This window comes from Panthera pardus, unplaced genomic scaffold (genome assembly GCF_024362965.1).
Source record: "Panthera pardus isolate Hobbes unplaced genomic scaffold, ASM2436296v1 HiC_scaffold_8, whole genome shotgun sequence".
Taxonomy (NCBI): Eukaryota; Metazoa; Chordata; class Mammalia; order Carnivora; family Felidae; genus Panthera; species Panthera pardus.
In genome coordinates, this window is record NW_026527013.1 from 52143006 (window position 1) to 52166325 (window position 23320).

A 23320-nucleotide genomic window follows, 5' to 3' on the forward strand; every position below is an offset into this window, starting at 1 on the left:
ACCGTGTGTGGTCACAAAGGGCCTTCCTGTGGCCATCTCCTGTGGCCACACCCCTGTTCTGTCTCTCTGGACCTCTCAGTGCCATTCATGCCATGGACTGTACCTTCCTCCTCAGCAGGCTCCCTTCCTTGTCTTCCTAGACCCCACCGCTCCTGGCTGTCCTCCTACCACTCTGGCGGCCTCTTCTCGGTCTCTCGGCCTCTGCCCATCGCTCACATGGGAGATTCCTGGGTTCAGTTGGCTCTCCCCACTTGGCACGCTCCACCTGTGCCTTAATCTTTCTCCTGAGTCCTGACTGCATGGATGGCCAGCTGTCTTCTGGACGCCCCACTTGGATGTCACAGGGCCTCCAGCTCAGCCAGCCCTAAACTGCACATGACACTCTGCTCTCAAACGTGTCCCTTGTGACTCCTCACATCCAGCTGCCCATCCAAAACCCAGGGGCCATGCTGACACATTGCCGGCTCTCAAACAGGTACAGACAGAGGGAATATGGGACCCCTCCCCTCTGTCAGACCTCCACTACATCCGAACAGCTGCTGGGCCCATATCCTTCTGCCACCCAAGCAGGTCTCTGACCCGTTGCCTTCCAGCTCCACCTGTGCTGTCACCACCCTGGTCCTGGCATCACCTCTCACAGATGGACAGCTTCGGTGGTCCCTCTGCTTCCAGGCTATTCTCCCCACAAGCGGGGAGTGAACTTTCTAAAACAATGCTTTCCCCTCAAGGCCCTCCCAAAGGCTCCCAACCCTGGGCTAACAGCTCAGGTCAGCAGCCTGGCGTTCAAGGCCCTACGCGATCTGACACCGGCACCCCCTTCACTGGCTCCTCTCTCTCTCTTGAGGTCCCTGCCTGGTCAGGTCAGCTTCTTTCCACTCCTTCAAAGTGTCTGGAAATCTTCTGGGCTTTCACAGTGCAGTCCTCTTCCCTGCCTGAAACACAGGCCCTTTCTCCTGGAGTCTCAACCCACCTTGACAGCCTGTTAGGGGACACCCATCCCCAGCCTGAGTGAGAGGCCAACAGACAGTCCCACCCTTCTCTTCCACCAATGCAGCCTCCAGGTCTATGGGAGGAAAGCTATTTAATGTCTGCTGGATGGAATCTGGACCGTGAATTCCAAAAGGGAAGGACCATGTCTACCAAGAGCAGGACCTTGCACTTAGTAGATCCTCAATAAACATTTATCAAGAGAATGAATAAGTAAATGAAGGAGTGATTGAAAAATAAATGGGGATGGGGTGAGGGGCCTCCTGCTCTGGTATCTGTGGTTCTGAGGTTCTATGTTTCTGTCCCTGGGCCACATCTGCCTCCATTAATGTCCTTGGGTAGTATTTTGGGAGGAGAATCTGAGATGCCCTAGGGATGACCTCAGCCAGAAATCTGCCCTTCTATGGCCATTTTAAAGATGGGAAAATTGAGTCCCAGAAGAGGAGGGACTTGCCCAAGGCTATAGAACAGGTCAGTGGCAGAGCCAGGATGGGAAGCCAGGAAGGCATGACTGTAAAAGTGCCCAGAACCTGGCCACCTGCATGAGCTCAGCAAATTGTATGCCCTGTATCCAGAAGGAGACAAGGAAGGAGAAAGATGTTAGCTTTTGGCCTCATTTCTCAGGTTGCTATTCCCGGGATAAACCACCCCTGGGGTCCTGGTTACAGTTGTTGGTTGGGGTCCTCAGAGAGCAGGCAGACCAAGGGTCTCAAACTCACAACTCTGGGGCCAGACTGAGAACACAAATAAGTGAAGTGCGCTGAATGTCAGATGACAAGGAGTGGTGAGGACTGCTTCAAATGTGAGGGGAGGGTGCCTGGGTAGCTCAGACAGTTAAGCATCTGACTTCAGTTCAGGTCATGATCTCATAGTTTGTGATTTCGAGCCCTGCATTGGGTGAGAATGAGCCCCACTTATGGTAAAAAAAAAACAAACAAACCCACAAGCCCCACTTTGGGTAAGCCCTGCTTCTCTCTCTCTCTTTCTCTCTCTCCCTCCCTCTCTCTGCCTCTTGCTCACTTGTGCTCCCCCCCCTCAAAAAAAGGGCTCTTTTAAAAAAAAGTGAGAGGAGAGTTTGTATAAAGCCATCCAAATTCAACATAAACAAAGGCACTGTACCAGCCAAATACAACACATCTCTGGGCCCCCCTTGGCCCTCAGGCCAAGAGGTTTGGACCTACACATGCCCAGTCTCATTGCTTCCTAGAAGAGTGGCACCCAGAGAGAAGATTCACAACCTCCCCATCTCACTGTGGCCCTTAGAGGGCCTCCCAGGGCTGCAATGGGGAGAGACAAGGGTTTTGCCGGGTGTGGGGGGCCCCATGCAAAAGCCCCTCTGTCCTGGAAAGAAGCTGCAGGCACCAGGAGAAGAGGGGGTTCTGTCCTCAGAACTGCCTCCCCCAAGTCTTACCTTTGACGAGGGTATGCTTGTCCGTGGGGGAGGAGCGAGCCAGCACCCGTAGCTTTGGCCAGATCTTATCAATTCGCTCTTGTTCAATCTGGAGAGGGATGGGGGGTCTGAGAGAGAAGCTGAGGCCTAGACAAGGGAGGGGACTCACCCAAAGTCACTGGGCTCTTAGTGGCACGCTGGCTGGCTTCTGCACAGTCACGCAGCCCCCATGCCTCCCAGTCTCCCATCCTAGCTCATCCCTCTGTGGACTCTTTGTGCTGGGTACGTACCTCCCCCTTCTCGTTGCGGATCCTCCGGTTAAACTCCTTGCCCTCCAGGCACAGAAAGTCCTCCCCAGGATGGATGATGCCACACTTGATGGCGATGGCCCGGGCCGTGTTGATATTGTCACCGGTGACCATGCGGACTGTGATGCCCGCTCGCTGGCACTTGCGGATGGCTTCTGGGACCTGGCAGGAGGGCAGGAGCCATGGGAGTGAGCACCACCTGGGGCAGGCCCTCACTGCCCCGTGGATTCCAGAGTGAGCCCTGCTCACAGGCAGCCCTATCATAAGGAGCCTGGATGACCATGAGATACCGATAGCATGCATGGAATATGGGCCATCTCCTCCTTTCCTGTGCCCATGGCAGGCATTGTTAATTGATCACAGAATCTTGTGATTAAACCCTGATGTGGTCTCAGAATTCTCAGTAGAGCCTCAGGCAGCTACCACCTATCACCATGATAGTCTGTCCTGAGATGAAACCACTGGCTATCCTGACTTGGGCAAGGAATTTGAGAAAGACCCCAATAACACCCTCTCAGATCTGGCCCCAGGCGGGAGTAGAATACTCTACTATTGCATGAGAATGTGCTTTATCCACATGCACAGCTTTATCCACATGCACAGTTCCTGCAAATTCAGTGACAAGTATGTTTGTGTATTTTTAGATTTTTTTTGGGGGGGGGGTTGGGGGGATACTGCACTTGGGAGCATTTTATTTACGGAATGTGACACTGGCTTAGGATACATACAAATGATTATGCTTCCTGTAAAACAGGACATTCCCCAGAGAGAGTAAGGACTGCCTCCTGCCCTGACTGCAATGATAGACTGATGTCTGGGCCAATCAGGCCAGAGTAGACCCAGCCAATCAGCAGGTGGCAGCACCCTTCCCTCTCTCCCCATCCCCCCAGTCCCTGCCCCTGTACAGAGTTGTGGATTTATCTGCCCAGCAATTAGGATGCAGAAACCAGCCTGGAGCTGCCACAGCCCTTTACACACAACACAGATCAACTGAACAAGTGATTCTTACCCATGGGCAGTGACAAATGATAAAATAATAAGGTAATATTTGCTATTTGCTGCACAAAGTCTCTGAGTGGAAGAGGACACGTCAAGGGCAGAAAGTCCGGTTGTATCAAAAGACCAAAGCACTTTAGAATCTCAGGCTTGGATTCAGGGAGTCTGTCTCCCCCTCATCTCGTACCCATAGTGTCTGGGAGGTCACTCCCATCCCTGCTCTGCAAAGTCGCTGCTGAGAGGGTCTGGTGATTATTTGATTACTGTGGCTGCTCCAAAAAGATATGTTAAAGTCTTGGGGCACCTGGGTGGCTCAGTTGGTTAAGTGTCCCACTTCGGCTCAGGTCATGATCTCACAGCCCATGGGTTTGAGCCCCGTGTCAGGCTCTGTGCTGACAGCTCAGAGCCTGGAGCCTGCTTCGGATTCTGTGTCTCCCTCTCTCTCTGCCCCTCCCCGCTCCTCTCTCTCTCTCTCTCTCTCTCTCCCTCTCTCTCAAAAATAAATAAACATTAAGAAAAAAAAGATATGTTAAAGTCTTAACCCCCAGTGCCTGTGAATATGACCTTACTTGGAGATTGGGTGTTTATAGAGGTAATTAAGTTGAGGCCGGTAGGGTGGCCCTCAGTCAGTGTGACTGGAGTTTTTATGAAGAGGGGAAATTTGGACCCAGACACACACGCAGAGAATGTCATATAAAGAGAAAGGCAGAGATTGGGGTGTTGCTGCCAAGGACCAGTAAAGATTGCCAGCAAACCCCCACGAGCTGGGGCTGGGGGAGGCATGAAGCAGATTCTCCCTCATGGCCCTCAGAAGAGATCAACCCTGCCAACACTTGATCTTGGACTTCCAGCCTCCAGAACCGTGAGAGAATCCAGTTCTGTTGTCTGAGCCACCCAGTCTGTGCTATTGCATCATGGCAACTAATACAAAGAGTCAGAACATTGTTTCAAAACCTGACTGTGGACAGCTCCTGCCTGCTGGTCCCCTTCCCGCCCTCAGGAATTTTAGAAACAAGGATTGATCTTGAAAATATCTAGCCTCTGTCCACCCCCGTCCACAGCATCTGCTATTCCCTCAGCACAGAGAGCCACCATTCCAAGTGGGGGCCACTGCCCAGCCCCTCCCCAGTCTCCCTGCCTCTGGCTTCGCCCGTCTTCCGTCGCTCCCCTACCTGACCTCCAATGACCTGCCTAGAGTTCAGCCTGGGGTGTCACTCCCTCCCAGCTGCTTATAGAGAAAATCAAGACTCCTGAGCATGGCCATCTTGTGGTAGAGCAGGGAACGAACATCATGAAGAGGCAGGGTCCCGGCCAAGGTCAGGAGAATGCACCCTCCAGCTACCAGAATCGTATAAGAGACCAGGTCTGTGGTGAGAGGTAGTGATCTCCCTGTCACAAGGGCTGGAGTAGGGTAAGCTGACCACGGGTCTCCTCTGGCTGCATTTCCAGGGCCTGAGGAAGAGCCCACTTGGGGCTGGGCAGGGGGCACATGAGCAAGGCCTCTGCCTCGTGCCATAGCTGCTGCTCACATAGGCAACCGTGACCTCTTTTTACAGAGCCAGAGGGAGTGGGGATGTGGAGTGTCCAACATCCTGCTTACATAATTGATCGATGTCCTCAAAATGGCTGTAACCCGGGCTGCAGCCCCCTGCTGTCTCCTGTTCAGAGGAACGGAAAGAGCCACTGCTCTTTCGGGGACATCCACCTGATCTGGCTCCTGCCCTCAAAGGAATAGTTTAGGTTTTGTTTGGTTTAAAGACGCTTGAAGTCTTGGAGTTGGAAGGGACTTCAGGTCATGACTCTGACTCTCTCCTCGTTGCCTAGCTCTCCTGCTAGGCATCCCAACAGATGGCCAGCCAGCTTCTGCTTGTAGGTCTCTGGTGACAGGGTGCTCACTCCCTCCCAGGCTGAACGCTCCACAGTGGAACAAGTCTATCATATCCTTTCACAGAATCGTTCTTTTTTTCAGATGAGAAAGCAGTTGCTCTGGGTCAGAGCTGTACCCTTGTAGGAGGCAGGGTCTTTGGTAAAGATCTCCGTACAACGGGCTCTGGGAGCAAGGAGAAGGGTGCCAGTACTTCAGAAGGAAGTAGATGCAGAGGAGAAATCCGAGAAAGCTTCCTGGAGGAGGGGACGTTCGAGTTGCTTCTGTTCAGCTAACACTAACTGAGGCTCTGGTGCCTGGCACTGTGCCCTGGCTGGGGCTACACAGGTGACCACTTCATTGTGGCCCAGGCCACAGGGTTCTGTCCCATGAGAGACACTGGCACAGAAGGTGGGAAGGGTGCTGGAGGAAGGTGTGGCAGGTGATCTGGAGGGGCTGAGGCTGTGGGGCAGGAGCCGGTGGCCATGAAGCTGGAGAAAGGCTCGAGGTCAGAAGGTGCTGGAATCAGGGGCTTGCTCCTTCAGGCCTGGGAACCGTGGTAAGTTCTGAACTAGTGATGAGGTGACTGGCACTGTGTTTTAGAAAGACTAATACTTTTTAGGCTGTCTCGGGAGCTGCAATCTGCCTGCATGGAATCCTCACCCTCTGGGGCTCCCCAAAACAAGCTGGCTCAGGGAGAAAAAAGAGGCAGCTCATTTTTATGGCCCCCGCGCTTTCCTCTGTATGGTGGAGGCTTCTCTCCCTCTTGGAGAGAGGGCTCAGGGACCAAAAGGCTGGGCTGGGCTTTGCCCTGGGGTTCCCCCTGAGCGTTGGCATCCTCATCTGTAAAATGGGGATGATAGTCTACACCCCTCAGCGAGGCTGGACGATGCCATGACAGGGGTAAACAGTACCACGCATGGAGCCAGCCATGCTGGTGGTGGCGGTGGGGAGCCTGGCAACACACCTGACCATGGTCTTCCTTGCTTGTTCTTCCTGCTCTGGGAGAGGGGGAGGGGTGCAGAGGGTGTGGATGTAGATGCGGTGGGGGTGGGGCATAGCTGGTGTCGGGGACTTGGAGGGGCGGCCATTTGTTTGGGGCAGTGGGATAGTGTGGACGCTTCACCATGATTTCTGGGCCAGGTGCCTTAGAGGTCTGTGACCTGCCTAGAATGTGGGGGGATTCCAGAAACACCCCAGGGCATCTCCGACCTCCTTGAGATACTCCACCTCCTTTCTGGGCGGCGGCCCGTGTACCTGGACGTCTGTGTTGCGCTTCGGTCTGGCTTGAGGCTCTCATGTGCTTTGGGTCTACTACTCTTGCCTTTTTACCAGGCATTTCATTAGGCTGTGGGCTCTGGGGGGCAGGGACTGCTGACCGAGGGGCATGGCACAGGGTAGGTGCTTCGTAAATGTGGGTCATCACGAACAGTCTCTCTGCTTACATCCCTCAAAGCCTGACCTGGTGAACGGATTTGGATGGGGACATGAGACCCTTCACAATGTCGCTCCAGGCTCCTCTTCCTAGCCTCCAAAGTGGGGTATTCACTAGACTCCAAACACTTAGCATCCCTTCCTGGACACCTCTCTGCGTTTGTCCACGCTGTTCCCTCTGTCTGGAACACCCTCTCTCCCTTAACCTGTGTGTCAAAAGTTTCTTCTCTTTCAGGTGAGTTGCCTTCTCCTCATGAAGCCACTCTGGGTTCCTCCAACCCAATGGGGTGCTTCCTTAAACTGCACCAGCATTTCCTTGTATTTATTCATTCATCTGTTTGGCAAATAGCTACTGAACATCTAACTGTTCTGGCCACTGAGGATCCAGAGATGATGAAGACTCAAGCCACAAGGGCACTAATCTGGTTGAAATAGACTTTCCACATAGATAAAGTAGCTGTAAAATTTCAAAAAAAAAAAAAAAATCCCTTCCTTTGCTAAAATTATCCAAGATTTTTCTCACTGAGGAAAAACAGCCAGGAAATGGGCGCTTCCTGTTTTCATTAAATAAAGGCTTTTAAACATCTGTTGTTTCTGGTGACACCCGTTGTCTGTGACTTCAAGGGCTCCAAACACCCCCAGATAACCCGGCAAATCCCAGACTGCTGCTCTTCTGATGGCTTTATCTGCAGCGGCTTCGATCAGCCTCGGAAAGTGTACCCGAGGGAGCATCCTATGTGTTGTCTGGGGGGTGACGGGCAAGTCTGTTTCGATCTGTTCCGTTGTCTCGCTTCTTGAGGGAGGAAGGCAACGTGATTTGTCCCCTTGACAGATGGGAAAACTGAGGGAGGCAGGGTTTGTGCTCCAGGGGCAGCTGCCCAACAAATCTGAAAATGTTTGTACGACCCTAGAGGTGGTCCAGCCTGAGGCTTCCGACCAGCCTCACGGTGGCCTGGGAGAGCTTGCCAAAAACTGTGGGCATAGACACTCCGCGAAGGTCACCCAAGAAACTGTGAGGCAGAGACCAGGGGACTGGGGGTGGCATGGGAGGCTGCTTCACCCCTTCTGTGCTATGGAACCGTTTGAATTTGGCTCTGTGTGTATCAATCACCCGGCCTAAAAACCAAATAGATCAAAAGCCATCCCCACCCCCACTGGGAGATGCTGAGTCAACAGGTCAGAGCTTTTATACTTTTAAGCAGTGCCACCAGCAACCCTGCTATGTGTCTCTCACTTGGGAATGTCCTACTCTCTCACTGTTCAGATGGGAGATCCTGGCTCCTGTGGGGCAAGAGGCTTCTAAGGCAGGGCAGCCCCCATGCTTGTCCTTTGGGGGCAAGGGAAGGTTTCTGGGTGCTTGGGTGGATGGCTCCGGGACTATCCCCAGCAGTCGGCTGTGGGCGCTGCCACGGGTCCTGAGCAGACCAATGCCAAACGTGGCCTACGTTGGTCTCATGAGTCCGAACGTTTAGGAGTATGTGCAGAAAAAACCTGTGGACGCTATAGGGAAACCGAGGCTCCAAAAGGTGAGGCAACTTATGTCAGGTTGGCAGCAGGCTGGATTCCCAGCCTCTCCAAGCCTGCTGGTAGGGTGCCTACCTCGGGCCGCACGGGGTCTTCGATGCCCACCACACAGATACAGGTTAGGTCGTTGAGGATGTCATTCTCATTGTCCCAGTCAGGCTCCGGGCTGCTGGGGAAGTCACGGTAGGCCACACAGATGGTGCGGAGCCCATCACAGGCCATGGGCTCGATCACCTTCTTCACCATCTCATCCCGGTCGCGGGGCCGGAAGACCCGGGGCTCCCCTGCCCCGTTGAGGATTTTGCAGCACCTGGGGGCAGATGGGAGGGAGATGGGTAAGGTCCAGCTGAGGGCCCAAGGATCCTCCCTCTGACCAGCTTGAGCTCACCTCCCCCTCCCCAGTGATGCTCAGCTGGCCGTGGTTGGTCAACTAGTGTCCATCCAGTTCAACTCCCATAATGCTTCAGGGCTGGTCCAGGCCCCTGGGCCCCAGGGAGGGATGAAATCAAGACCAGCCAAAAAGAAATCAGGCAGCCTTCTTATAATATTTGCCCCAGTCCATTCAGCAAGAGCACATCTACTTTGATCTGTTTTATATTCACAAGATTTCATCTGAAAAAATTGTTCCACAACTAAAGTGATTTTCGAAGGGGAGGAAACTTAGTTATGCTAGTGGTTCTGGACCTTGCTTGCACATTACAATGGTTTGGAGAAACACTGAATAAATAAATACCTGTGTGTGAGCCCTGCCCCAGAGGTTCACCCCAACTCAGTTTGTCTGGGGTGAGTTCAGGAATCAATGTTTTTTCTATTTATTTATTTATTTATTTATTTATTTATTTATTTATTTATTTATTTAATGTTTATTTATTTTTGAGAGAGACAGAGACAGAGCTTGAGCGGGGGAGGGGCAGAGATAGAGGGAGACACAGAATCTGAAGCAGGCTCCAGGCTCTGGAGCTGTCAGCACAGAGCCTGACGGGGAGCTCGAACCCACAGCCCGTGAGATCATGACCTGAGCCGAAGTCAGACACCCAACTGACTAAGCCACCCAGGCGCCCTATTTTTTCTTATATATTTTTTTAAAGCTCCCTGGGGTGATTCCAGCGTGGAGCTAGAGTAGACTAGGTCACGATGAAAATCACTTTATGCTAAAGGAAGTAAAATGAGGGAGATTTAACACTGATGATGGGGAGCCCTTCCTGATGATCCAGTGATGTAGGGAGGAGGATGGGGAGGGCTCTCTGCAGACATTTATAAGAGGAAACGGGGAGAAAAGCAGTGGGCGAGGAACCCTGGAGGTGGTCCTGCCGTGGGACATTGGGCAGGGCCCTCCCCACACCTCTGAGTGCCAGATGGCCCTTCGGCCCAGCCTGTAGGACAGCCCGTGCTTCATGACTTGGTGGTCCCCGGCTCCCCACACCCCTCCCCGACCACGCGCGGCTTACTTCTTGAGCACGATCTCAGAAGCACCCTTGCTGTACATGCGGAAGCTCTCGTCCGGCAGCTTGATGACTGTGCTCATGGACTTGCGCACAGAGTTGAAGGTGTACACCTTGTACAGCTTCTCCTCTGGCATCTGGGTGCGCACGGGCTCATAATCCTGCTTCAGGTCCAGCACGAAGCCCAGCAGGCCGCACTCTGTCTTGTTGCCCACCTGCCGAGGCAGGGCACCCTCCTTCTCCGGGGGCTGCAGAGAGAGAGGCCCAGGTGGCTCACAGGGGGTTGCTGCTGAGGCCCTGGGGCCGAGCCACCCCCTCCCCTTCTCAGAGAGCCCTGTGTGCCCCCTTCCCACCACCCACACCCTCAGCCCTCTCCATCCAAGACCCAATCCTGGCTCTGGATGAAAGGAGTTAAGCAGGATCTGTGTTTTAAAAATCATGAACTCAGGGGCACCAGGGTGGCTCAGTTGGTTAGGCGACCGACTTCGGCTCAGGTCATGATCTCACGGTTTGTGAGTTTGAGCCCCGCGTCGGGCTCTGTGCTGACAGCTCAGAGCCGGGAGTTGCTTCAGATTCTGTGTCTCCTCTCTCTACCGCTCCTCTGCTCACGCTCTGTGTCTCTCTGTCTCTCAGTAATAAATAAACATTAAAAAAATTTTTCAAAAAAAAATCACGAACTCTTTCGGGGCACCTGGGTGGTTCAGTCAAGTAAGTGTTCTACTTCAGCTCAGGTCATGATCTTACCATTCGAGAGTTCGAGTCCCAAGTCAGGCTCTGCGCTGAAGGCTCAGAGCCTGCAGCCTGCTATGGATTCTGTGTCTCCCTCTCTCTCTGCCCCTCCCCTGCTTGTGTGCTCCCTCTCTCTCTCAGAAGTAATAAATGAATAAACTTAAAAAATATATAAATCACGAACTGTTTCAAACATAAAAGCAGGATAGAGAATAATTAAAGAAACACTGGTGTACCCACCATTCAGCTTTGTAGAACCTGAGAAATAGGCCATATTAGCTTCAGATTTTCCCTTTTTGAGAAGGAAAACATGACAGATACAGGTGAATCCCCCTGTGTATCCTTCCCAGTCTGCAGAATCCTCCCCTCCTCCCAGAAAGAACCTCTGTGTCAAATGTGGCATTATTATTACCCTGTGTGTGTTTTAAATGTTTATTTTCATTTATTTATTAAAAATTTTTTTTAATTTTGAGATAGTTCTAGATTCACATGCAATAAGAAATACACTCTTCCTTCAGTTTCCTCTAGTGCTCACCTGTGTATGACTACAGTACAATGTCACAGCAAGACACTGACACCGATACAATCAGACCCACCTCACTCAGACTTCACCGGTTTTACATGCACTCACGTGTGTGTGTTTAGTTCTATGCAACGGCATTGAGTGTGGATTCCCACGACCGCCAGCAGGAAGATACATGAAGATACACACAGTTCATGACAAGGATCTGATCCCTGTGACACCCTTTTTAGAGCTGCAGTCACCTCCCTTCCCCCCCACCCCCAGCCCTGGCAGTCACTAGTCTGTTCCCTGTCTTTATCATTTTGTCATTTCAAGCCTGTTCTGTAAATGCAACCATACTGTATGTGTAACTTTTGAAGACTGGCTTCTTTTCACTCAGTATAATCTCCTTGAGGTCCAGGCAAGTTACGTGTGTGTCAACAGCTTGTCCCTTTTTTTTTTTTTTAATTTTTTTGATGTTTATTTGGTTTTGAGAGAGAGAGAGAGGCAGAGAGGGAGGGAGACACAGAATCCAAAGCAGGCTCCAGGCTGAGCTGTTAGCACAGAGCCCGACGCGGGGCTCAAACCCACAAACCGCGAGATCATGACCCAAGCTGAAGTCTGATGCTTAACTGACTGAGCCACCCAGGCGCCCCTGAAACTGCTATGTTGTAAGTCAAAATGGTCAATTACATGTAGCCTAACCTACTGCATGTATGTGTGTGTAAGGAGACTGTAGACATTCTTCTAAAAGTTGTTTGCTCATGTAATTGCACTTTGAGAGGCACCTGTGTTTATGGTTCTGATTTGTTCTTTTTTTTGACTGTTCTATTGATTCCCTTCTATGACTAAGGCACAGTTTACTTTTCCCTTCTCCTAGTCCCTTCCGCTTTTCCTTCTTTCTACTCACTGATCTGACACACACTCTTTAGCACCGGCTGGGTGCTGGCCCTCTGCCAGGTGCTGGGCTGCATGAACACAAACTCCCACCCTGGGGTCTCAGTGAAATCATCACTCACCTCTCCCCCAGCACCTCTCACTTCCTTGTGTGGCTGGCTGAACACAAGCTGTTTCATGCCTCTGTGCCTTTGCCTCTGCTGTTCCTTCCCCCTCCCCTGCAAGGCAAACTCCTCCATTCCCTTTTTACTTTAAATTTATTTATTTATTTTTGATACAGAGAGAGAAAACACAAGTGGGGGAGAGGAAGAGAGAGAGAATCCCAAGCAAGCTCCGCACCATCAGCGCAGAACCTGATGTGGGGCTCGAAACTCACGAACCTCAAGGTCATGACCTGAGCTGATATCAGGCACTTAACCAACTGAGCCAGCCACCCAGGCACCCCTCCTCCTTGCTTTTTAAGGGCCAGCTCAAATATCACAGTGTCTTTGACAATTGCTTCATGGGTCTGTCTCCCCCTGAATAAATGAGTTATCAGATTCGTTTCTCTGCAGGGTTCTCAGGACCAGCATAAAGCCCAGCACACAGTGGGCACTTACTCATTGTTGGCGGGATGGCTCCATGCAGATCAGAATGGTGGGAGAGGTTAATAGGAAAGAACAAGAAACCACCACGTGGGCTAATGGTGGGATTAGCCGGAGGGAATGGGAGGTGAACTCACATCCACCTGCACCCACACCCACGTGCATGCACTGCTCATTTTCCTTGCATAAAATTACTATGCAGCATCTTAGGTGGAGGTGGCTTGGGAGTGGTAAAAGGCACCACAGATAAACTGAAACCCTAGAGAGATTTAGAAGACGAATATCTACCTATGAAATGCCTGTGCCAACCGTACCCCCCCCCTCCCGCCACCGCCATTAGTGGCTTTGCATGGGTCTCAAACCAGCGTTGTCCAGGAACTCTGTATCCTCAGCCCCAGCCCCTTGTCATATTGCTCGAACAATCTTCACAGACAGGAGAAGGTGGGGTCTGGGAGATGCTGGCATGGACCACTTGTGCAGGGGACAGGACGGCGACGGGACATAGCCCTGGCCAACTCCCCCTTCCACAGTTAGGGCTCAGGCCTAGGGAGCCCACCCAAGTGCTGTGGAGTCACTGGCATTGATAATGCGGTGGTCTTGAGACTTAGGGATTCATAGGAAGGACAGAGCCTTAAGCTCTTGTCCTCAGTTTCTCTGTCTGTAAAATGGAGAGACTAGAGCAGATGATCTCTAGCTGAGAGAAAAATCAACCATTTGCAACCCTTTTCTTCAAGTGGATCATGGTGAGGGATGCTGCAACAAGGTGGAGGCACAGTCCTCAGCGGTGGTTGAGGGCTCTGGGCGGGAACAAGGCTCAGAACGCCCTCCCTGCTCCCACGCCAAGCAGAACTATGTCTCCAGCACCATGGGCCTTGGAAGGCTCCCCACTCCTGGGCTCTTTCGTGGGATTTGATCTGGAAACAAAGGAACCTTTGGTACAGCTTCCCATTTCTGATGTTTGTGAAAATAAATTTGAAGCACTTCCCTTTGTCTCTGCAGCGTGGTATTATGTTGTGCTTTAAAAATGATATATTTATTTACTTACTTTTAATGTTTTCTACATTTTGATAATTAATCTTCTGGTGACCTCCAGAGTTTTATGTATTTTCCACAACAGTTTTTCTCCCCTCTCCACCAATGAAAGAAAATGACGGCTCGGAGGGCTTAAATAAAAATGCCTAATTACTTCTTTGCCCAAGAGAGCTGAGCAGTTATGCCTTCAAAATACCCGGCATTTTATTACCCTCTGTGAGATATTTTAATTTTCCTCTAAAAGGATTTCAAACAATCCATGGTTGCAAATGGCAGAGCTGCCTCCTACGTAATTCAATTTGTTTCCATGAACTTGAGCTCTGACATCGCCCACGTGCATTACTAAGAAGCAGAGGCCCATCCCTTTTTTTCTTTTGACTTTTTTTTTTTTTTTTTAAGTCTTGACAAACCCAGAGATTTTGCTATTGCTGTAGACTTTCCAGGAGGTTTTTATCTCCAGGGCTCCAATTCTATAAGGGAGTTAAGGCATCAGTATTGTTTCCATTTTAACAGACAGGAAGCAGGCCCACGTGGAAGTGACTTGCTCTTGATCACAGACCTGCGGAGGGGCAGGCCTGGGGCTGTCCCCAAGCTTCCTGGCTCCCAGGGCAAGAGCTTCATCCAGCACATTCCCCAGTGTGGTCCTGAGCCCTCTGGGAATGCTGGGTGCAGCCACAAGGCATAATTTTGAGAGGACAATTCATGTCCCTGTTTTGGGATGCTGGGGGGTGAACAGAAGCAAGGGCAAGGAATGATGACTTAAAGAGCTACAAGTTACAAATAACATCCGCACAAATGAGATTAAAAAAGCATAGCTGGCATGTACCACCCCACACTCACCAGGGTGGCTATTGTAAAAAAACAAAACAGAAAACAACAACTGTTGGTGAGGGTGTGAAGAAACTGCAACCCTGCGTACTGTGGGTGGGAAGGTAACACGGTGTTGCTGCCATGAGAAAAACAGGATAGTGGATCCTCAAAAAATTAAACGATGGAATTACCATACTATCCAGCACTTCACTTCTGGATATATACCCAAAAGAATTGGAAGCAGGAGCCGGAAAAGAGATTTGCATGTCCGCGTGCATAGCAGCATTACTCGCAAAAGCCAAGAGGCGGGAGCAATCCAAGTGTCTATCGACAAATGAACGATAAACAAAGTGGGGTCTCTCCATGCAACGGAATATTATCCAGCCGTAAAGTGGAAGGAAATTCTGACACATGTGACAACATGGATAAACCCCGAGGACATTATAAGTGAAACAAGCCAGTCACAAAAGGACAGATGCTGTATAATTCCAACTGTATTAGGTACCCAGAAGAGTCAGATTCACCAAAACAGAAAGTAGGATGGTGGGTGCCAGGGGCTGGTTGTGGGGGGAATGGGGAGTTAGCGTTTGATGGAGACAGAGTTTCAGTGTGGGCAGATGAAAAGTTTTGGGATGGATGGTGGTGATGGTTGCACAACAGTGTGAATGTACTTAACGCCGTGGGACTGTGCACTTAAAAACAATTAATCTGATTCATTTGATGTGATGTGTATTTAACCACTAAAAAACCTCTAAAAAGTCCCCCCCAAAAACCTGACAACCGTAGCATAGTAAACTATAGCATCTGCAATATGATGATTTGGAGCGTGTTCGGGAACGACTTTCCGCTGAGCAGCTGCCTCTGGTGGCCTAACCCGCTCTTCCTCACCCCTCAAGGACAGGCACTGGTGGGGAGCCTCCCTAAGGCCCAGACGAACCACTAGCCCACTCAACAGCAGCATCAGCGGCCACAGTTTGCATGGTGACTCTGCCCTGTCCTGTAATGGGCTTGTCACACGCACTATCTGGTTGTACCTTCCCAGATCCCTGGGAGGCCAGCTACTAGCATTCCCATTTCACAGCTGTGCACACGAGGCAAGGTCACACTGCTACGAAGCGGCCCAGCCAGGATTTGACCCCAGTGTTCTTGGCTCTGAGCCCACAGCACATGGTCTCCCCACAGCCCCGCCCGTCTCCACTGGCCCTGGAGATCTTTAGTTGACTGGGAACTTGCTGCTGATGGCTTTAGAGTCCAAGGGGATGGCGGGGGGACATGTCTGTCTTGCTTATCTTTACCTCCCACTTCGGGGTAGTCAATAAATATCTGTGGAATGAATAAATGAATAATCCCATGCTTGTGTGTGTAGGGTGCTGCCAATGGGAGGCCGGAGGGGGCGGAACTCTGGCCTCCAGAATCGTCGTCTGAAGGCCGGCCTCCCCAGGAGCTTCTCGGTGCTAGGCCTCCTGAGGAACGTGAGGCGCAGGGCTGCGGGATCTTCCCTAGAGGCTGAGAAGGCAGGTCAGTGTGAGTGTCCAGGACAGGTTGACACGGAAACCTTCCCAGGCTTAGCAGTGTATTGTGTGTATGTGTGTGTGTGTGTGTGTGTGTGTGTGTACAGTTGTGTGTGTGTGTGTGGTGTGTGTGTTTGTGCATGGTGTGTGAGTGCAGGTGTACGTGTATGTATGGGGTGTGCACAGCGTGTAAGTGCAGTGTATGCATGTGGTGTGTGTGTAGTTGTATGTGTGTGCTATGTGTGCATGGTGTGCAAGTGTAGTTTTTTTGTGTGTGTATGTGTGGTGTGTGTGCAGTTGTGTGTGGTATGTGCAGTTATATGTGTGTGGTATGTGTATAGGGCATGCAAGTGCAATTGTGTGTGTGTGTGTGTGTGTGTGTGTGTGTGCATGCACTCACGCAGGGTGACAGCATGGGATGTAGGGATTAACAGCTCTGTTAAAAATCCAAATTCCCCATTTGGAGTTATTTGCTTTGAACTCTTCTCCCAGAGATGGTGTTCGCAAAAAAAAAAAACAAAAGAAAACAACCAAAACAGGTGTCAAATTCAGCATACAGGCCCCTGCCATTTCACAGAATCACAGCCCACCCCACCTCCCCATCTTAATGCCCTGCAAAGTCGCCTCCACAGTCGTCCACGCTTTTGGCACGCCTGGCTTGGCCAGAGTCCAGTCGCAGAGTATGGCTTGACTTGGGGACTCTGAGACTCATTGGAACATTCAGTTGAGCCCTGGCTTTGCAGCCAGGAGTTCTGAGTTCAAGGGTTGGCTCTCTGCTTCCTGGAGCACTCCCTCCCCCTCTCTAAGTGCCCAGGTTCTAAGATTTATGGGAAATACAGTGAAGCAGCTCCTTCCTGCCTTTGAGGGTTACTGGGGCTCTCTGGGGTGAGGGGCATCTCAGCATGGGGTATGTTGACGACCCGGGGTTTCTCATTTGGTGAAGTTTGGCTTACCTATTTGGGCAAACCATCCTGCCAGGAAAACCCTTTTTGCTCTTTCCTCCAGAACCACTTCAGGGGCTCCAGGGAGATTTGTTTTTGTCTCAATAGTTTATGTTTTCAGAAATACGCCATAAACTTCCAACAATTCAGCTCCACAAGTCTCCATCCTCAGCTTAATAATTCAAATGTTAACTGCACTGTCAACCTACTTTCAAAGAGGTCTCATAAAATACAAAATTAAGGTCCGCTTGGCAGTTTCAGCACACAGAGGACACACGGTTGGAAAAGGAGAATGTTTTCCTAAGAAAGCACAAGAAGGCCTCCAAAGTCTGAGGAAGGAGGTATTTCTCTCTTAACACTAAGCTGTGGTTCTGAGAAGCTTCAGGGTGATGGAAAGAAGCTAGTAGAAGTCCTGATGTTCAAAGAGTCAGAGACAACAAAGGAAGTCTGAGGGTGTGCCAGGATTTCTGAGGCAGGGAAGCAATTTCTCACTAAAGGATGATTCACATAGCTTCTCTCAGAGGGCAAGTTTAGTTCCTAATGGTTAGAAATAAGACAGGAAAGAAGAAAGCTTTGCCATCCTCACAGGGATGGGGCTATGGGGTTGAAGCTGGCCCGCTGGGAGGGCCCTTCTAGACCACTTTTCCTGGCCTCCCTGACACTAGCCGTGGCCCTCACACCACTCTCCACCTCTGCCTGGGGTGGTTTTTCTAAGTATCACGAGCAGCATCCTTTCAAGGGCTTATCTGATGCCACCTAGCTGTCCCCGCCCCCTGCCCTCCAGCCTCAACTATCATCATTCTAGCCCCAGAGAAATGCACAGGCCACAGATCACGTGAATGAGCCATGCATCTTAGGGTCCCTGGGCCTTTGCAGGGCTGTGTCCCTGTCTGCAATGTCCTTGCCCCCTTGCCCACTTGGTAAACTCCCCCAGAATTCTCTGGGCCCCACTCTGCCACTTGGTGGTCAGGAGCAATGCTGGGCAGGTTACTTGATGTCTCTGCAGCTCAGTGTTTTTAGCTGCAAGATGGGAATGGTCATATTTGCCTTTATTCCCCTGAAGGGATATGGAGGGTCAAGGAAGATAGTGGCTGGCAAAATAAACGACAGAGGATAAGGCTCAGAAATAATAACAGAAGTAGTGAGAGTAATAACATGTGGACTGAGCACTTGCTACATGTCAAGCACTGTGCTGGGAGCCTCACATATATTTTCTCATCTGATCTTCACGGGAGCCCTGAAGCTGCCTCAAGGCAAAGGTGCGGCTGCGTGAGTTGGGTGGGAAGGGGTGGTGAGCTGCACAGGCTCCAGCTTGGACGGGGTTCTAATCTTGGCTCAGCCTCTTATCTGCTCTGGAACTCCAAGCATGATTTTTAACTTCTCCCAGCTTCAGGATCTGAGCTATGAATTAGAGATGTGATGTCACCTACTTCATGGGGTTGTTATACGAGGCAGAATGGGGTATGCACTTAGCATCAAGCCTGGCTAAGTGAATGTTACCAGTTAGAATTAATTATGTACTCACTTTATAGATTTGCAGATTGGAAAACAGAAGCTCAAAGAGGTCAAGTAACTTGCTCAGGGTCACATGGGTGGTAAGTGCTGGAGCTGAGGTTTGAACCTTGGTTTGTTGGACTTCAGAGCCAAACCTCATTACTTCTTGGACTGGGTGTCCAGAAGTCTGGATTCCACAGGGTGACTTGGCACAAGTCCCTTTCTATTTCTGGGCCTCAGATAAAGTAAGGGGGCTGGACCAGTATGTCTCTAAGGTATGCAAACCCATGTAGATGACACCCACACAAACTACCCTTGCAAATACTCAAGTAGGTTTGTGTGTGTGTGTGTGTGTGTGTGTGTGTGTGTGTGTGTGTGTGTGTTTTAAGAATGAAAGGTGCTAACTAATTGGGAGGTCTCCGGATCAATGAAGACCAGAGAGCAGAGGGCAGCTGCAGAAGAGATCAGCTCAGTATGCTGGAGGGACCCAGAGAGCACTGCTATTGACCATGGGGCAGAGATGGGGCCAAACCCTACCTCTTGCTGCCACAAGAACAGGAAAGTAGAACACAGAGATAGTCCTGTTCTGAGCATCTTATTAATTCACATTCACCCATCCACTGCCCACATATTCATCCACCCATACGTCTAGATTTCCCAGCCTGGTTTAGAGGGTGGTTGGACATCTACTCTGGACCGAGCAAATCCTTACTCTTCTCAGGATTCCTCTGGGCCTAGAAGGACAGTCCCTTAGACACCCTTTGCCCCACATGGCTGGCAGGCCCTGGTTCTGAATATGACTGCCTGGACCCCGGGCCTTCCTTCTTTGAGATCACCCTGTACTAAAGATGCTGCAGGATTGGTTTCAGTGACCAAGAGCCTGGTCTGGACACTCTACTCAACAGCTGGCTTTGGAGTGTCTGTAAGTTGGCTTTGCCATACTTCGCTATGTGACTTTGGGTAGGACCCTTTCCTCTGTAGTCCTAATGCTTCCGCTGTCTGTTTATTGGTTAGCCTCTGCATTGCTACAAACGGAATCCTCTTTCCATGGGTGATTTTATTCAATGGGCAATTTAATGACAACACTAACCATACTTAGTGCTGAATACGAGCCAGGCATTGTGCTAAGCACTTGTCACTTACTAACTCATTTCATCCTCACAATAATCCTATCATTTCCCCCAAGAAACTGAGGCAGAGAGAGGTTAAGTAACTTGTTGACATTCATATAGCTGGAGAGGAATTTGAACCCAGGCTGCCTGGCTCCAGAGTATGAGCCTTAACCACTACCCTGTCATACCAGGGGACTCTGCTATCCCTTCTATACCAGTGGTCATCAGCCCCCAGCAAGGAGAACCATGTGGCCAGGGGTCTTTCAGAAAAGACCCAGAAAGAGAGGCACAGGGGTCCTAGGATGCTGGGGTTCAAGGCACATCAGGAGACACTGGTGCCTAAGTAAGAAGTAAGTGATTTAGCCTGATTACAAACCAAAGATTCCAGTTCTGGGGTCCCTGAACTCTCTTTAGTCTCAGCAGTTCACCTCCCCAGGTAGACTGACTGACCCCTGTCCTTTAAGCCACCTAGACACAACCAACATTGAAAATGAGAATTTAACTTTGCTGCCAGTGCTATGAAACACTGCCTAATTGAGATGTTTCATCAGCCTTCCTGGCAGATCCCAGAACTCCCTTTTATGGTGATTGCATAACACACATCTCCATCCAAGCCCACCTCGCAGGGCTCTGCCCACGCGGCCACCCCCTCGCCCGAAGCCTGCTCTGGGAATTGCTCTGCTCCCCTCTCTGCCACATCTCCAGGACAAGGTCATGAACAGCATCTCAGTGATTTTAGGGAGGCCTGGGAAACAGAATAGAACATTGCTGATCTCCCTTGATTCCCACATTGGGGTTGGGGTGGGGGTGGGGTGGGAAGAAGACAAAACACGGTCATTTCTGGCATCACACACGGGGTTCTCTATCGCCCATCTGCCTGCATCCTCCCGACCTACTTTCTCCTTTCCTCTGTGCTGCCTCCCGCAGCCTGCAGCTCTAGGGTGATGTGGGTGGCTGCTTAGCCCTGGACTGGCCGGTGTCTAGAGGCAGAAGTTGCCTCCTCCCCCTCTCCCACCAGCCCTCAGCCCCTCGCTGCTGCTGAGTCACACTCTCCTCCCCGTTTGGATAAAGCTTCTGGCGGCTCCCACAATCCAACCTGATGGTGATGCTTTGAGCTGGCTCAGGGGCAGAAGGGAGAGGTCAGGACTAGGGCACATTTGGAGGGTAAGCAAAAAAGCCCAGCCGCTCACCCAGAGGCTCACACTGCAGAAATGCCCTACACATCTGGAGGCTGACTGACCTCCAGATGGACAAGTCTGTGCTTCTCTTCATCTGAATGCTGGTTAATTACAAAAAAAAAAAAAAAAAAAGCCATCTGTGCTTCTAAACCAAAAAGGGATTACAGCATGATGAGTCTATGCAGCTTAGCTGAGACAGGAATATGATAGTTTTTCTTATCAAAGCTTGTGATGCTGCTACCTAATAGAAGTTACTAACAACAACGTCATCGGTGGTGGATTGTGAAAATGGCCACAATTAGTTCCTCTCTAAATCCGTGCCCTTTGCAATGTGACTTGGCAGTTCCTCCTGGCAAGAGATGGAGTCAGCCTCCCCGTTCCCCGGGTCTGGGCAGGCCTCTTGGCTTGTGTTGGCCAACAGGATGTGGCAAAATGACCACATGAACACACCTAGACCAGCCTGCCGGAGGAGGCGGGAGCGCACAGAGCCCAGGTGAACCATCCCAGCTGAGGCCATCCTAGACCAGCCTGCGGTGCTGCCGAGATCAGCAGGGCTGTCCCCTGAGCCACCGCAGATGCAGACGTGTGAGGGAGTCCTGCTGAGAGCAGAAGGACCACCCCGCTGAGCCCAGCCTGAATTGCCAGCTCACAATCGAGCGCTAAATACACAGTTTGATTTTGAGCCACTAAGTTTTGGAGTACAGCAGTCCCCCACTTATTCTTGGGGGACACGTTCCAAGACCTCCAGGGGATGCCCAAAGCTGCGGATAGTACCAAGCCCCATGTATACTATGTTTTTTTCCTCGATACACATATCCATGATAAAGTTTACTTCATAAATTAGACACAGTAAGAGAATAACACCTGATTCATAACTGATAATAAAATAGAACAGTTAGAACCATATACTGGAGGTATATGTGAATGGGATCTCTCTCTAGATATCTTACTGTACTGTACTCACCCTTCTTCTTGTGGTGAGGTGAGACAGTGGAGTGCCTACGTGCTGAGATGCAGTGAGGTGAATGATACAGGTATGTGACATGACATTAGGCTGCTACTGACCTTCTGACGTATCGTTAGCAAAGGGTTATCTGCTACGGGACCGAGGCTGACTGGAGGTAACTGAGACTACAGATACGGGGAGCCTACCGTAGTGATGTAGCAAAAGCCTGCTAATAAAAAGTGTGGAAGTTTTCTGGTAAGGGGGACAATGATGGGATCTAAAAAACACAATTAACACACTATTTTTCTGTCATATAAACACCATTGCTAAATCAAACGGAAACAAGTTGCTTACTCCACGACCATCCCAAAAGACACCAGCAGGATTCAAAAATACGAGTCACGTTGCTCCATCTGCCCAGAACTTGCGCCTCGCCCCACGGACGTTGTTGCTTCCCCCAGAGGAGGCTGCACCACTCACCAGAATCTTGGTGGTGTAGGCGCTGTTGATGGCAATGGCGTTGACGAGCAGCTCCATGGTCTTGGTGTTGATGGAGCTGGGGTCGGGGATCTCCTTGTAGTGGACATCGCCCACGTAGGCCTGCACGACTGTCATGCGATTGGTGGTCAGTGTGCCTGTCTTGTCTGAGCAGATGGCGGTGGCATTGCCCATGGTCTCGCAGGCATCCAGGTGGCGTACCAGGTTGTTGTCTTTCATCATTTTCTGGGGGAAAGGGGCGAGTGAGAGGGCGGCAGTAAGGAGAGGGAGCTGGGGGGCCAGAGAGCTGAGGGCATGGGGGAAACACGCAGTAAATGAGGCTCTGCCTCTGCTATCTGCCCCTTTGCCTCCCACAGACGCAAAGGGCATTCACTGAAACGTTGACATCTGAACTCCTCGTGTGTGTGCAGCCTTTTCCTTTACTTTGATTTGAACCATTTAGAAGATTTGATGAATTGACTTTGTTAATTTGAATGATGGAAATAATCTGTATTCCTTACAGAAAAAAAATAAAGGAGAAGGATGAGAAATTAAGGTTGGGTCCTTTCTGGTTACCTCAAATATTTTTCTCTTACGCCCTGACAGAAAGAACCATTCCTTATCTGGTTATGGGTTTTTTTTTTCAAATGTACCATCTTTTGCTGGCACCTGGTTTTCATTTGGTTCCACCAAAAATAAATAAATTTAGGATAGATATGTGTGTTTATAGACATAGAACAATATCTGGAAAAATATCAAAATATTAATGTCATTATTTCTGGGTGGTAGAATTATAGGAGATTTTTATTGCCTTCTTTTAAAAATCTATAGATTCTTCTTTAAAAAAATTTTTTTAATGTTTATTCATTTTTGAGAGAGAGAGACAGAGAGACAGAGCAAGAGCAGGGGAGGGGCAGTGACAGAGGGAGACACAGAATCCTAAGCAGGCTCCAGGCTCCCAGCCATCAGCACAGAGCCCGACGCAGAGCTCGAACCCATGAACCGTGAGATCATGACCTGAGCCGAAGTAAGACACTTAACCGACTGAGCCACCCCAAAAATCTATAGATTCTAAAAAAAATTCTATAGACTCTATTTTCTGCATTCAATACAGATTATAACTTGTATAATAAAAATCACAGATTTCTTTTCAACATAGATA

At 50.4% G+C, this 23320-nt stretch overlaps 1 protein-coding gene across 16 annotated transcripts in view; it reads right to left on the minus strand.

The window, feature by feature from the left end:
* Nucleotides 1-23320, minus strand: part of ATP2B2 (ATPase plasma membrane Ca2+ transporting 2) — a 383598-nt gene that overhangs the window by 21003 nt on the left and 339275 nt on the right. For all 16 annotated transcript variants that reach the window (XM_019428155.2, XM_053898117.1, XM_053898118.1 and 13 more), the window contains 5 exons: nucleotides 22162-22404; nucleotides 9952-10193; nucleotides 8579-8813; nucleotides 2668-2847; nucleotides 2399-2486 (listed from right to left, as the gene is read on the minus strand). In XM_019428155.2, coding sequence (XP_019283700.1) covers nucleotides 2399-2486; nucleotides 2668-2847; nucleotides 8579-8813; nucleotides 9952-10193; nucleotides 22162-22404 — 988 coding nt within the window. The remainder of the gene's footprint in view (nucleotides 1-2398; nucleotides 2487-2667; nucleotides 2848-8578; nucleotides 8814-9951; nucleotides 10194-22161; nucleotides 22405-23320) is intronic.